The sequence below is a fragment of the Lolium rigidum genome, chromosome 7 (assembly GCF_022539505.1).
Source record: "Lolium rigidum isolate FL_2022 chromosome 7, APGP_CSIRO_Lrig_0.1, whole genome shotgun sequence".
Taxonomy (NCBI): Eukaryota; Viridiplantae; Streptophyta; class Magnoliopsida; order Poales; family Poaceae; genus Lolium; species Lolium rigidum.
In genome coordinates, this window is record NC_061514.1 from 72,203,475 (window position 1) to 72,217,993 (window position 14,519).

The 14,519-nt window shown below is 53.3% G+C and overlaps 2 protein-coding genes across 2 annotated transcripts; one reads left to right on the forward strand and one right to left on the reverse strand.

Moving 5' to 3' along the window:
- Window positions 1-335: 335 nt before the first annotated feature.
- On the forward strand, window positions 336-6,975 carry LOC124675043 (thaumatin-like protein 1). Its single transcript, XM_047211106.1, has 3 exons — window positions 336-393; window positions 522-1,186; window positions 6,623-6,975. Exons 1-3 carry the CDS (start codon window positions 342-344, stop codon window positions 6,752-6,754), a joined length of 849 nt encoding a protein of 282 aa, XP_047067062.1. The 5' UTR covers window positions 336-341; the 3' UTR covers window positions 6,755-6,975.
- On the reverse strand, window positions 3,875-11,225 carry LOC124675042 (probable amidase At4g34880). Its single transcript, XM_047211105.1, has 5 exons — window positions 10,713-11,225; window positions 10,414-10,628; window positions 10,083-10,322; window positions 4,360-4,558; window positions 3,875-4,231 (listed from the first exon to the last, which is right to left on the reverse strand). The coding sequence occupies exons 1-5, from the start codon at window positions 11,223-11,225 to the stop codon at window positions 3,875-3,877; spliced, it is 1,524 nt and encodes a 507-aa protein (XP_047067061.1).
- Between the last annotated feature and the right edge of the window lie 3,294 nt (window positions 11,226-14,519).

A 14,519-nucleotide genomic window follows, 5' to 3' on the forward strand; every position in this document is an offset into this window, starting at 1 on the left:
ATTTCTGAACTCGACATTACTGGCATAATCTCATTCTATAAGGAGCTTTCTCGTGTACCCATGAAACAGGCAGGGTCCAAACAAAGCTAAAAGCGAGGTGCAGTGAAATTGCTGCCATCTGCTAGTATGACCCATGCCAAAGATTCCCCTCCTCCTCAACCTTTCTCTTTCTTTCGATCTGCTTTCTAGTACTACCATCTTCTCCAAATCAACTGTGACGCCACCACCAGCGACGGCACTAGAGTGAGAGTGAGCAAAACAACTGGACTGCTCTGCTCTGCCATTGCCCGACCTTGCTGCTCGGCACCACTCCGTTTGCGTTTACGGAGGAGCTATCCTCCATGGGGTTGCGGAGAGGCATCGCCGTCATCCTGCTCTTCTTGATTTGGAGAGGTAAAAATAATTTGGGGCCACATTACAATGCTTCTACTGTACATTTCTTCTCTGTTTGTTTGAGATTCCATGATAATGGCGGCCGAGCTGACGAACCATTCCGCGTTTCTTGCTTTGTGTCCGTCCAGAGGGGGAGGCGGCGACGTTCACGTTCGTGAACCGGTGCGGGGAGACGGTGTGGCCGGGCGTCCTGTCCAACGCCGGCACCGCACGGCTAGGCACCACGGGGTTCGAGCTCCCGCCGGGCGCCTCGCTCGCCGTGCCGGCGCCGTCGTCCTGGTCCGGCCGCCTCTGGGCGCGCACCGGCTGCGCGCAGGACGGCGCCACGGGGCGCCTCGTGTGCGCGACCGGGGACTGCGGGTCCGGCGCGGCCGAGTGCGCGGGCGCCGGCGCGGCGCCGCCCGCCACGCTGGCCGAGTTCACGCTCGGCGGGGGCGGCGCCGGGCTGGACTTCTACGACGTCAGCCTCGTGGACGGGTACAACCTGCCGGTCCTGGTGCAGCCGTCCGCCGGAACGTGCGCGGCGGCCGGGTGCGCGGCGGACCTGAACGCGGCGTGCCCGCCCGAGCTCCGGTCCGGCGGCGGCGCGGCGTGCCGGAGCGCCTGCGACGCGTTCGGGCGGGAGGAGTTCTGCTGCAGCGGCGCGCACGCCAGCCCGGCCACCTGCGGGCCGACCTCATACTCGCAGGTCTTCAAGATGGCCTGCCCGCGCTCCTACAGCTACGCCTTCGACGACCCAACCTCCACCTTCACCTGCGCCGGCGGCCCAGATTACACCGTCACATTCTGCCCCGCCGGCGCAACCCCGAGGTCAGTCTCCTTACCTCAGCACTCCATTAATTACCCGGCCTGTCTTCGATGTGCAACAGTGTGTAGATCTTGGGTTTGTTCTTGTCTTGTGAAGCGGGGTAGATCTGAAGCCCAGACATGGAAATACTACGGTTTTGCAGAAACTTTGTTGCCAAATAGAGCCACTGACTTTTCGTGTGCGAGAAACATGCGATAAACTATGGCCTGCTATTTCACTCCCCTCTACAAGATTATACAACTAATTTTGTGTGCTTATAAAATTAAAAAATACTAGTATTGGTACCGAGGTTTAAAATACCACATATAGCTTAAAAATAAAGGGTTTCATAAAAAATAAAGGATGTAATCGAAAAGTGATAGAACCATATATTTGAAACCACATACGCAAAACCAATTTTTGTTAAATCGTAACATCAACATTCGACAAGGCAACAAGGTAGTATAACTTATTTATTAAGAACCAACAACATTAGAGATATTATCTTCCAGTTCAGAAAATTAACTAGATTGCAGTTTATCACCCAGGCAAACAGAAAACAACTTCTTTTCAAGGAGGAAAACTCGGGACCTTGAACCAATAGACTGGAAAAGAAATAGCGCCATAGCACGAAAAATTACTAAATCATTTTCGGACTTTCGAGATATGCTATAGCTAATAGCGTGTTATTTTAAACCTTAAGTAGTGATAGTAGAAGATTTAAGAAAATAAATGACAGGGTGGAAAATGATGAGATCTCTTGCAAAATATCGTGGAAATAAGGAAACGGAATGACAAGACAAAGCACTGTTTGTCGTTAGTTTTGCCCTTGATTCACCAATTCGTTGTGATCTGACCGATGCTACCTTGCTTTGTCTTTTGTCACGTGAGCAGCCAGAAATCGACGACGGTGCCTGGCGCGACGGCCACCACGCCGACAACGGTTCCAGGAACAGCAACTCCGACGACGACGCCTGGTGCGGCCGCCACGACGCCGACGATGGTGCCTGGGACGGAGATGCCGACCATGATGCCGGGCATGACATTCACGGACGCCATCCCTGGCAGCACACCGATGCCGATGGGCGGCGAGGCCAGCATCGGTGGCAGCATCCAAGGGCAGGGCGTGTTCCTAGGCAGTAGAAGAGACGACTCCTGGCTCGCCAACATGGCCACCGGCGACGTTACGGCCGGAGGAGCAGCAGCTGTGGCGGCAGCCTCGGTGCAGTTAGGTGCGGCGCCATTGGCGTTGCTCCTGCTCCAACTGCTGCAGCGGTAGTGCTGGGCCGGCATTGATCGATCTATGCAATGTAGCATTCGTTTGCAGGTTAAGAAGAACTTTTGTTTTTTGAACTGTTGTAGGTTAAGAAGAATTGAGTGAAAGAAAGAGATTGGTTGTACTCCATTGTAACATTTCGATTGTAACATATTATTGTAGGTTCAGATTTGTAGACACCGATCACCATTCCAACATTGCTAATTCCACATATACGGGCTTGGGTCTACTCCCTCAATTCTAAATTAATTGGCTTAACTTTATCTAGATAAACACACATATATAAGTGATTTAGTGTGTGGATACATGTGTATCTAGACGAAGCTCAGTCAATTAACTTTAATTTTGAAACGGAAAGAGTAGCTGAGTAGGTCTTATCTAGACTGTCCAACTTTGCTTTAACATGTATGCACCAGTTTGTAGATATTGAAAAAGGTGGCCACCGATCATTTATCAGTTCCTAATATTTTGACAGCATAACTCATGATTTGTATAATTTTTTAAATTTATATTTGCAAGTTTCAGAAAAATTCAAAATAAACGTGGATGCTCACAAGATGTGCATTTACAATCCATAAATTTGTGGAGCCAAATTTAAAATACACGGAGAGAAACAAAAAAAAAAACCCGAATCCAACATGAATAGTATCGCCGAAAGAAAATAACACAAAATGACATTATTTACATTGCAAACTGTCTTTTTTTTTCCTTCTATGTGTGTATTTTGAATTTGGTTATGAAAATTTATATCTAGGCCCTACAGGCCCCATCTGGGCCTGGACGGGTCGGGTTGTCCTCACCGGTGGTCCACCCTGGAATGGATGCGGTGGTGATGGGCAAAGAAGGAGGGCACCTGGGGGAGCCTTCGACTCAGGAGAGGTTTGGAAAGTGATTATGTTAGAAGCCATGGACAAGATAACGGAACCCGAAGCTTTTTGGAAATCCTATAGCCGCCTAACGCGTAGTAGATGGTCGGCACCGCGCACTCCGTGGTGCTATAGACCAGCCCATTACTGAGGTTTTTCATGGTTCTTCCTATTTTCTGCAGCGGTTTTCTATGCGTTTTATGGTGCAGTTTGGTTTTTTCAAAGATTTTCAAATTTAAAAACGTTTGAATTTGGAATTTTTTGAAATTAAAAAATATTCAATCATTTAAATTATGTTGTATAATAAAAAAATGTTTTATTTTTTTCTAAGAGATGATCTCTTAGTTAAGAGAAGACAACTATTTTTCTACTCTCCTCACACTCAACAATTATTTCACATGCTAAGATAAGATTATTATACATGCCCTAAGCTCTTGGCGAAGGATATTGCGAATCGTTTGATCTCTAAATTATCGGGGATAGTGGGAAGGCACCAAAATAGACGAAGCGGAAAAAAAGACACAAGAGAACAAGTCCTTTACATGCTTGTTCCTATGGCTTGAACGTCGGAGTCTTCCTGACCTTGGTAACTTCCTCAAACGCGTAGGCCATCTCGATCAGCCTTGGCTCGTACCCCTTCAACCCACCAAAGCACAGACCGAACGGCACCCCCAGCTTGCCGTATCCTGCCGGCACGGTGATCCCCGGCATGCCGCCGATGGCGAGCACCGGAGACAAGGCGTCGTTGGGCGCCACGACGGCGTCCAGCTCATGCTCTTTCATCAGCTTCTCCAGCCCATCGGTGGAGAGCATTTTCAGCTGGCTGATCGCCGCATTCTCCGTGGCACCGATGCCGGTCGTGTTCTCGGCCACCAGGAAGATGAGCTGCCCGAACTCCTCCAGTTTCTCCTGCCATTCACATAAATATTTTCCATCATTTAGGTTGAGAAACGTAAGCACAAGAATCCGATGTATGTAACGATGCCGTAATGCAAATATAGAGCCCAATAAATCTGAATCTAAATGTTGGAGCTAACCTCGACGGGGTGTGCATTGTTGAATGCTATGACCTCCGCAAGTGATCGGACCGGAGAATATGCCAAGCCTGCCAGGTACGCATTGAGGCTCAGCTTGAGCTCTGCCGGTAGTGCAATCTGTTGGCCATTGTTCAGCGTATCCAGTATGTCGCTTAGGTTCGCTATGTCCAGGTACTCGATCACGATGGCTCCTTGTTCCCTTCAAACAAACCAATCAAATGGCAAATTCAATGCGATTTCATATTGAAACACGGTTTCATATTCTTTTTTTTTTTTTGACAGCTCAACGGTGGGGCAAAAACCCCACCTGAAGTAAACTTTATTTCATTTCAGCCAACCGAACAAGTGTCTTACTACAAGGGGAAAATACAGGAGGGCGGGGGCAGCTCGGCGCAGCGAGCAGAAGAAGAGAAGCAGACACACACACGCACCCAGGAAAGGGGTCATAGGACGCTAGTACGGAGACGGGCGAGCCAGGATTCAACTGGCCGCCGCGAGAGGCGGCGGGGCAGACGATGCAGCCACAACTCACAGTGTTCGGATAGCAGCTTGGCTAGATGGCGAGCGCGCAGCCAGACATCGTCGAAAACCTTGCGATTCCGGCTTTTCCACACCACCCACAGTATAAGCAGCACTAGCGTGTGCCGGACAGGTGGCGCCAACTCCTGGAGCGGGGCAGCGAGTGCAGCACAAACGCCCTCTAGGTCGTGCGCCGCGCCAGCAGCCGGAGCCTCGACGAGAGCAAATAGGGGCTCAAGCCGCACGCACCGAGCAAAGAGGTGAGCCAGGTCCTCGTCGGCGTCGCAGAAGGGGCAGCGGGGCGAGGGGAGGCACCCATGCCGGTGCAGGAGCGCGCGCGTCCTTGTGTTTCCATGACGCGCGATCCAGAAGAAGACGCGGACCTTTAGAGGAGCAAAATTCTCCCAGTTGTAATCGGACAGCGGCAGCGCCACGCCGGAGGTGCACATGATGCGGTACGCGGCCGCCGTGGAGAACGCCGCGCCACCAGGGAGAAGCCGAACGTCGGGGTCGGAGGAGAGTGTGGCATGCTGGAGCGAGCTCACGAGCGCCTCCATCTGCCCCTGCGCAGTGACCGTGAGGCGTGGTTGGAGCGGGAGACCTAGTCGCCGATCGCGGAGAGCCTGAGCCACGGTGATGGAAGGGTTCGTGCAGTGGGACACAAGAGCAGGAGTCCGCGCATACAGGGCCCCCGCGGCGTGCCAGTTGTCAAACCAAAAGGAGGTAGTCGCGCCGTCGCCGACGCGCACGTTTGTGATGCCACGGTAGGTCGAGAAGAGGCGTTTAAAAGCACGCCAAGCAGGTGTGTCGTTCGGCGACGGGGGGTCAGAGATGCCGGTGGCACCGTACCAGCGGCGGACCCAACGGGTCCAGGGTGTGTCGTCTCCGCTAACAAGCTTATGGATGAATTTGAGCAACAGACTTGTGTTCTGGGTGTGTAGATCACGGACACCGAGGCCACCCTCCGCGCGAGAACGACAAACATCCAGCCAGGCCACTTGACAGTCGCCACCGGAGCACGCCGCCTCCCCCTTCCAGAGCATGCCACGCCACGGACGGTTCATACGGTCAAGTGTCGTCAGTGGCAGCGGGATGACACTCATGGCGAACGATGGGAGGGCGGACAGGACAGCGTCGGTGAGCGTAAGCCGAGAGCCCTGATTCAATAGTGAGCTCTTCCAACCTGGCGCTCGCTTCTCCATCTTCACGACCAGGTGTTGCAGGTCCTGGACGCGCAGCTTGCGCGCGGTGAGCGGCAGCCCAAGGTATGTTTGGGGGAATGCGGCCGGCGAGCACCCAAGCAAGGATGCCAGCTCCACGACGCGATCCTCCTGGACATGGATCGGCACAAAGGCGGATTTGTCGAAGTTGATATGCAGGCCAGTAGCGGCGGAGAACGATTCCAGGAGGGCTCTGGCGCGGAGAATCTGATCACTGTCCGCGCGCAGTAGGAGGAGAGTGTCGTCGGCATATTGGATCACGGGACACGGTAGATCATCGACCAAGGGGTGGAGCAGCCGGGCGGGGGAGCTATCACCGGTAATGAGCTCTTGGAGGACGTCAGCGATGATGATGAACAAATACGGTGACAAGGGGTCTCCCTGACGCAGGCCTTGTTTGCAGTCAAACCAACGCCCCGGCACGCCATTAAGAAGAACAGCCGTGCGCCCGGACTCTAGAATGGTACGAATCCAGCCACACCACTTATCACCAAAGCCACGGGCCCTGAGGATCCGATCAAGAGCAGACCAATCCACGGAGTCGAAAGCCTTACGAAAATCCAGCTTCAGAACAATCGTGGGGACGCGACGCTTGTGGCAACACTGCACCAGCTCGGCAGCATAAGCAAAGTTGTCTGCGATATTCCGCCCCCTAATGAAACCAGATTGATCAATGGACACCAAGGAGGGCATCAGTGGCTGGATCCTTCGGGTAAGCATCTTGCAGAGAATTTTGAGAGCGGTCCCTTGCAGAGAAATGGGTCTGAAACCATCCGCGGTGACCACATCATCACGCTTAGGTAGTAGAACCATGTATGCCTGGTTGAGAGGTTGCAGCCGTGCGCCCTCGGCATGGAAAGCATCAAAGAGCTCAGCCAGGTCTTCCTTGATCACCGGCCAGAAGTGTTTGAAGAATCCCGGACTGAATCCATCGGGACCGGGGGATGCGTCAGAACGCATACGGAGCAGCGCGGCACGAGCCTCGTCCATAGTGAAGGGTAGCTCCAGAGCTGCCAGGGCAGGGATCGGTTCGTACAGGGACTCGACTGCAAAGTCGAACGAGACCTGAGATCGTGAGCCCATCAGAGCGGAGTAGTAATCCGAGAGGACCCTCTCTTTTTCCTGGTGGGTGTAGACGGGCGCGCCCCCGTCGTGGAGCACACGGATGGTGTTTTTACGGAGACGAGCGGACGCGCAGGCGTGGAAGAAGCGCGTGTTTTCGTCTCCGAGGCGGCAGTAACGAATCGTGTACCGTTGGCGCCAATACAACGACTTGAGTTTAAGCTGACGCTCTAGTTGCTCCTTGGCCAGGCGGCGCAGTAGCGCTTCAGCCGCCGACAGCCAGCGAATTTCTTCCAGCTGATCAAGCAAGAGCACCGCCGCACGACAGGCAGCGATGACAGCGTCCGGTTTTTTCCTTGCGCGCGCCCATTTTTTAGATTCCGCACGCACCCATTTCAGCTTCCTTGCGACACGAGCTGCGGGGTCGGCGAGCTGGTTGCAGCGGCGGCCCCAAACATGGTTAACTAGGGCGCAGTAGCCCGGATCGAGCGCCCATCCTTTTTCATAGCGGAACACCGTAGCTGCAGGAATTTTCGAGGTTGCCGACACAGCGAGCGGCACATGGTCCGATGTCGCCCGCACAGCAGAGCCCAGGGTGGTGTTACAGAGCACGTCGGACCACGCGAGGTTGATGAAGACGCGGTCAAGGCGCACCAGGGTGGGCTGGTCTCGCATGTTCGACCAGGTGAAGCGTCGATCAAGGAGCGGCAGCTCTTGGAGAAGGAGCTCATCGATGACGGAGTTGAAGTCGTGGGCGAGTGCGGCGTCGAAGCCATTGTTGCTGCGGTCGTCAGGCCATCGAGCGACGTTGAAGTCGCCAGCGATCATCCAGGGCCCACGGCATACAGGCCCGAGGCTGCGCAATTCGTCGAAGAATTCATCGCGCAGGGCATCGACGCAGGGGCCATAGACGTTGGTGAGGAAGAACTGGAGGTCGTCAGCGTTGGATCGGAGTTCCGTCGTGAGACAGAACTGCCCAGCATAGCGCGAAACCAGGGTCCAGCGCGAGGGGTCCCAAGCGGTAAGGATGCCGCCGGATGCGCCAATGGCGTCGAGGTGTTGATGCGCTGAGAGGGAACGTGGCAGGAACGACCCAAGCTTGAAGCAGGATGGCGCCGACAGCTTAGTTTCTTGCAGACACAAAACGGAGGGTGACATATCTACAATGGAGGAACGAACTATAGAGCACTTGTCGTCATCACCTAAGCCACGCACATTCCAGATGGAGACGGAAACCGCAAACATGCGAGGATTACTCATGGGGAAACAAACACACACCTAAACCGCAGCGGGTTTTGCAACACTGCCTAGACACACTACGCACACGAACAGGGAGAACGATCGCGTAGGACGCGACAGCCAGGCTATGGCGGCATCTGCTTGGCCAGGGCGAGGCCAGGAGAGGGCGCGATCACCGCCTCTGCGAAGATATCCGCGGAGATGGCGGGGTGGGTGGGAGACACTAGGTCTTGTGCGCCGGGGGGCTCGGACGGGTCGTCGGTTGAGGCTGGCTGTGTCACTGGCGAGGCGGGGGAGGCTCCGAGGGCGTGGCGGAGGGCGAGCTGGCATGGGGAGCGGTGGCAGGGAGAGGAAGCCCTGGCATGGCGTTGAGGCAACGATCGCGGCGGTGGCCACAGACGAGGCAGCAGATCGGATCCCTGCACTCACGAACGGGATGCTTGGGCGAGAGGCACCTGAAACAGAGCTTCTTGCGCTTTATAACAGAGGACGACCAGCGCGAGGCCGGAGAGGTCGGCAACGAAACTATCGAGACCAGCGGACAGCGGCTACCGGCGCGGAGTGTTGGTGCCGAAGACGTAGCGGGCTGCCGAACTGGAGGTGCAGACACAGTTCGGCTGCCCCTCCTCACGATATCGACCCAGCTCGGGGCCGCGCGATCCGCATCGGGGGGGTTTGAGGGGGCAGGGCGAGGAGGTGTTACGTGGGACAAGGGAGGAGATGGTGCAGCCGCGAACCGTCTCGAGGATGGACCAGTTTGTGAGGGGCTAACTCAGAGATGGGAACGGGGGGCAAGGCCAACGTCCCGAAAGTCAGCGACAGCCACGGAGCTTTCTGGAAACTCTGCGTTTGTATTTTTGGACCGCTGTTTATCCATTAATTAATAACGCGTGAGGGGTCAACTCAGAGATCGGGACAGGGGGAAAGGTCAGCGACCCGAAAGTCAGCGTCAGCGTCAGCGACATGGGTGGTTCGGTTTGGATTTCAGACCGGAGTGGGTGGCGGATGGGTCGGAGAGGTGGATGAGGAAGACGAACGCTTTGGCCACGGCGGCGCATGAGACCGGAGCGGTGAACACACCACACGGCTGCTCGGAGACATGAAAACGGTCCGAGAATGTGGAGAAAAGGTAGGTGAGCCCGTTCCCGACGAGGAAACTGTTTGCGCGGCGGCGAGGGGAAGCCTGTGAAATCCAGACCTGGGCTGCAGGGAGGCCACGGACCACCGCTTCAGCGGGTTGGCAGACAGAGACGCCGAACCTCTTCCGGATGCGAGCCGCGAAGATCTCGCCAGGCCGGCGGCGACGTATAACGCGGAACGACCGCGGCGCAGCCGTAGGAGGGGGGCGACCACGAGGAGGAGAGAGGAGCAGCGTCCGGGGGACACCGTGGGTGACGCGCCTGAGGGCGGGTCACGCGCGCGCCGACAAGGAGAGCGAGGGGAAACGTACCTAAGAGCTACTGGTGCGGCGCTCGCGGCCTGTAATGGCGTGGCGCTGCTGGCCTGTGGCACGGCAGCAACGGGCGGTGGAAGACTAGCTACGCGGCGGCGGCAGCGAGCGCTGCCCTCTGAGCGAGGGCGAGAGCAGGAGCGGGAGCGCAGCATCCTCATTCGCATTGCCCTAGCTGGCTGCTTGGATGGACCGTTCCCCTCCCGGTTTCATATTCATAATCAAATATGTACCTGATCGTGTCAAGATGTTGCTGGTACACCCTCTGCTGCACGGTTCCGTTTGGGAAGGTGAAGAAGCCATTCGGCACGCCGATCCTCTTCCCCATTAGCCCATCTTTCTTCAGAAACTGCGTGTATCCGCCATGAGGGATGTACTTGGAAGCTGCATGTGTGGCTGCCGCGTCGAGGGCGTCGTAGCCGACGATGGCATCCAATACGTGGACCGCATCCTTCACGGTGCGGCAAATCGGCCTGTGGTTTAATCTCAAGAATCAATTACTCAATGCATATGCGTATAGACTATAGTTCCAAAGTTTACATTTCTGCTCTGCTAATGGCTCACCCGACCGTGTCTTGCCTAGGCGTGCTGGGGACGACCCCGGCTCGGCTGGTCAACCCCACCGTGGGCTTGATCCCGACCACGGAGTTCAGCGACGCCGGGCACAGTATGGAGCCGGCGGTCTCCGTCCCCAGCGTCACCGCCGCCATGTTCGCCGCCGCCGCGATGGCCGGGCCAGTGCTCGACCCGCACGGGTCAGCCGAGAGCACGTACGGATTCTACACCAATACCACAAGACCTACTCATTCATACTCGCCCGATCAATCGGACCAGAAGGAGAAAAAGAGATGAACGGAACCTACCTTGGCCTGGCCGCCGCGGGCGCTCCAGCCGTCGGTGCCGTGGAGGCCGCGGAAGTTGGACCACTCGTCCATGTTCGCCTTGCCAAGGACCACGGCGCCGGCACGCCGGAGCCGGGACACCGCCCCGGCGTCCCGCATCGTCTTGGACCCGACCAGCGCGAGAGACCCGGCCGTCGTGTTGAGCGCGTCGCGGGTGGCGATGTTGTCCTTGAGCAGGACGGGCACGCCGTGGAGGACCCCCGCGGTGGGGCATTTGCCGGAGCGGCGCTCGGCGTCGGCGCGCGCAGCCTGGCGGAGCGCGTCCGGGTTGACCTCAATGACGGCGCGCAGCAGCGGGTTCAGGCTGAGGATGCGGTCCAGGTAGAACCGGACCAGCTGCACCGAGCTGAGGCTGCCGTTGCGGAAGCCCTGCTGGATTGTGTCCATGGTGGCTTCTTCGATCTGGAAGCCATGAGCGCCGGCGCCGGCGAGCAGCACGAGAGCGGCGGCTACTGCAAGGATCAGACGCGGCATCATCCCAATTATGCTTCTTCGAAATGACTCTTAATTTTCCATGGCCAATAATAGCAAGGCTTGTGACGCGGAAAAATGACGATTTTTCCCTATTAAGCCCATGCGCTCGCTATCGACGCGCGGAGACAACTTGGAGATTACACTAAACTTAGTTATAGGCAAATTATACAACCTGCAACGCACCGTATAACGGATATTCTCAGAAAAGCTTACAAGTCGCTTGTACATTTTCTTATTTTCGTTTGACCAACGGATAACGCACAAATGGCATGTGCTCACTATAAGTTTTGTTTGACCAACGGAAGTCGGCAACAAGTTGATTCTTTCCTAACGTGTTTTCAGCATCTTGGCCAATTATTATGCATGGCAGACACAAGACTATAACGGATATTCCCACGAAAATTTTACAAGTTGGCTGCACGTTTACTAGTGTCTATGTTTTAGGGGCGTAAACGAACAAGATAATTTTCTGCGCCAAAATCTTGGGTAGCACGCTTAGCTCTAATTTTTTTTATCAATGCTTGAGTTTTAGCGTATTGTGTTTTTTTTTTCTTTAACTACACTGAAAGCTTAAATCCTTTTAAAGATTTGCAAGTACTATAACTATCCATCGATGAGAGCATATCTCCGACTATATTTGTTTCCGATTCGAGTCCACACCATTTCCGATTTGAATATACAGTCTAGTTTATCATCATTCGAATCCAAAACCGGTAAATATCCGCTCCTATCCTAGTCCGAGAAAAACATATGGTAAAGGATATGGTACGAGCAAAATCCAATCCGATCCAATCCATTTACACCCCTACTACGTTCTATAATTCATGAGGGGGTTTTATTTGAATTTAAACAAAAATCATGATAAGAATAATGGAAAGAAGGTAGTACTTCTTAATCTAAGGATTATAAGATTATGTTGCATCCAAGATGTCACTGTTGGCTTTACTTTTTTTTTTTGAAAAAAGACAACCCGACCCCAGACGAGGAGGAGGGCGCCCATCTTTGATTGAAAGCTAACCATGGTTCATACATTGTCAAACTGTTACAGCACGACAGCTACACACGCCAGGAAACAGGGTCGGCCAGTCAACAGACCCTTCGGCCACACCCAGCACACTTGTGCTAAAAAACGGCGACACAGACACAACAAGAAATAACAACCAGAGCCACAGGCAAACAGTTTTAAGCCACTCGCTAAACATCACACCCAGGAAACCAAGACCCTAACCAACTCCTACTCTCGCCGAGCCAATCTCTCTCAGCTTCACGTCAATCATCTCCATCATCTCTTCCGTAGACGCTCGACGCTTAGACTTGATCAACGGCCTCCACTGCAACATAAGAGATAAAGCACGGTAACGCAGATGCAAAGGATTAAGCAACACTTTATGTTGGAAAATCCATTCGTTTCTGGTTAGCCACAGTGCCCAAGCAACAACAGCTAACCAAAACCATACAACATGGTTATTCTTGCTATTTTTTTGTTTGAGAAAAATTGCAACAAACTCATCCCTGTTCCTGGGAACAGAGTTAACCTCAAAACAGTCTCTTAATATGCACCAGACCAATATGGCCACTGGACAACAAAACAGGATATGATTCACTTCCTCAATACTACCACATTGAACACACAAAATAGAGCCCGGCCATTTCCTCACGGCCAGTTGACTAGCTGATTGAATTTGTCCCCTTAAACAAAGCCACAAGAAATTCTTCTGTTTCAAAGGGCAATTCGTTTTCCACATTTCACTCATCCTACCATCCAAAACCCCCGGATTCAGAATGAAAAGATACAAAGATTTGGTTGAGAACTTGCCATTTTTCTCAAGCTCCCACTTAAATTTGTCCTCAGCTTCATTAAGCTGAACACTACTCGTTACCTGGAGTTCACTCCATTCATTTACCTCCACTAGCTCAAAAGATCTATTAAAGGTGAGTAAAACACCCCCATTAACGAGGACCTCACTCACCGTCTTTTTTTTGCTGCTCACGGCAAACAAACAAAGCAGGAAACATATTTTTCAAAGGACACCTCCCAACCCACACATCTAACAAAAAAAAAATTCTTACCATTACCTACACAGTAGCTCGACCCCAACTTAAACCACCTTTTCACCTCATGGAGGCTTTTCCAGAACTGATAACCACCATTCTCACTAGATTGGTAGAACCCAACCCCTCACATATATTTGTTTCTCAGAACTAAACAACTCCAATCCTGAGCCCCACTCTCCAATTTATAAATCCACTTACAGAGTAAGCAAATGTTCCTAACTCTAGTGTCAGCAAAACCTAGGCTACGATACTTTTTCGGTTTACATAAGCGATCCCACTTAACCATGTGGTACTTTTTATTCTCACCAACACCTCTTCAGCAGCAAAAGGTTGCATCAAGGCTTTCTCTAATTTCTATCTCTCACGCCACTCTGCATCATTAAGACCACCCAACCCTTCCTTTGAGCCTAACCTCTGAAGCTCATCAGTTAGACTCTTCCTCTCTCTTATGTATTCACCTCTCAAGTTATCCCCCCACCCTTTTAAGAATTTTCTTAAACCCTGCGATTGCTTTTGCCAAACGTCCAAAACTACTCCACCTCTCCTCACAGGCCAATGTTTAATAACCTCATCTCTAAAGCCTGGTTCCAGAAACCAAGAAGGCTCAAATTAAAAGTTCTTTAGAGATCGTGGGATTATATCTTCGTGGAATACTTAGAGATCGCAATGGTCATGGGAGTCCTACTGGAGTTAACATGCTGCCGGCGGTTCTACAGGTCGTCGGAGTTTTGAGTGGCACACCGCCAGCTGATGATGCTACAGGTCACCGGAGTTTTTGAGTGGCAGGGGTTGCCTGGACAGAACCGGTTCTGGGTTGTATTCCATGGCGTGTTCTGCCCTCCGCGTGGGTGGTTGCCTGATTGGAGGTTCGGATAAATCAGGGGAAGGAGAGACCAACGAGAGAGAGGAAGCACGGGTGTAAAAAGGTCCACCTACGTGGAAAGGGAAGGGTGGAAATCGATGTACGGTTTGTTCAGATCCAACGGTTTAATCACATGGTCCTGCACCTGGAGGATCGATGCAATCCTCCAAAGAATTCTCAGCACGGTCCATAGAATATATAATACTACCTACGATACCATTGTGAGGAAATTTTGACAGATCAGACCACCTGCCCCAGTGAAATGCCAGAAAAGACCACCTCTGAGTGCAAATGTCAAAACTACCGTGGCGGCACGCTGGCCAAGCGACACATCGCACATGCCGCCGTAGCCGGTGGCGGCAGGACTTGCCGCCGTG

Bases quoted from the DNA above. Each gene is read 5' to 3' on its own strand.
- LOC124675042 (XM_047211105.1), bottom strand. From the start codon at position 11,225: ATGCCGCGTCTGATCCTTGCAGTAGCCGCCGCTCTCGTGCTGCTCGCC. The intron at 10,323-10,413 runs GTGAGCCATTAG...ATTAAACCACAG, and splicing joins CCTAGGCAAGACACGGTCGG to GCCGATTTGCCGCACCGTGA. The intron at 4,232-4,359 runs GTTAGCTCCAAC...TGTGAATGGCAG, and splicing joins ACAATGCACACCCCGTCGAG to GAGAAACTGGAGGAGTTCGG.
- LOC124675043 (XM_047211106.1), top strand. From the start codon at position 342: ATGGGGTTGCGGAGAGGCATCGCCGTCATCCTGCTCTTCTTGATTTGG. The intron at 394-521 runs GTAAAAATAATT...GTGTCCGTCCAG, and splicing joins GCTCTTCTTGATTTGGAGAG to AGGGGGAGGCGGCGACGTTC. The intron at 1,187-6,622 runs GCCGGCGCAACC...TCCGATCAAGAG, and splicing joins ACACCGTCACATTCTGCCCC to CAGACCAATCCACGGAGTCG.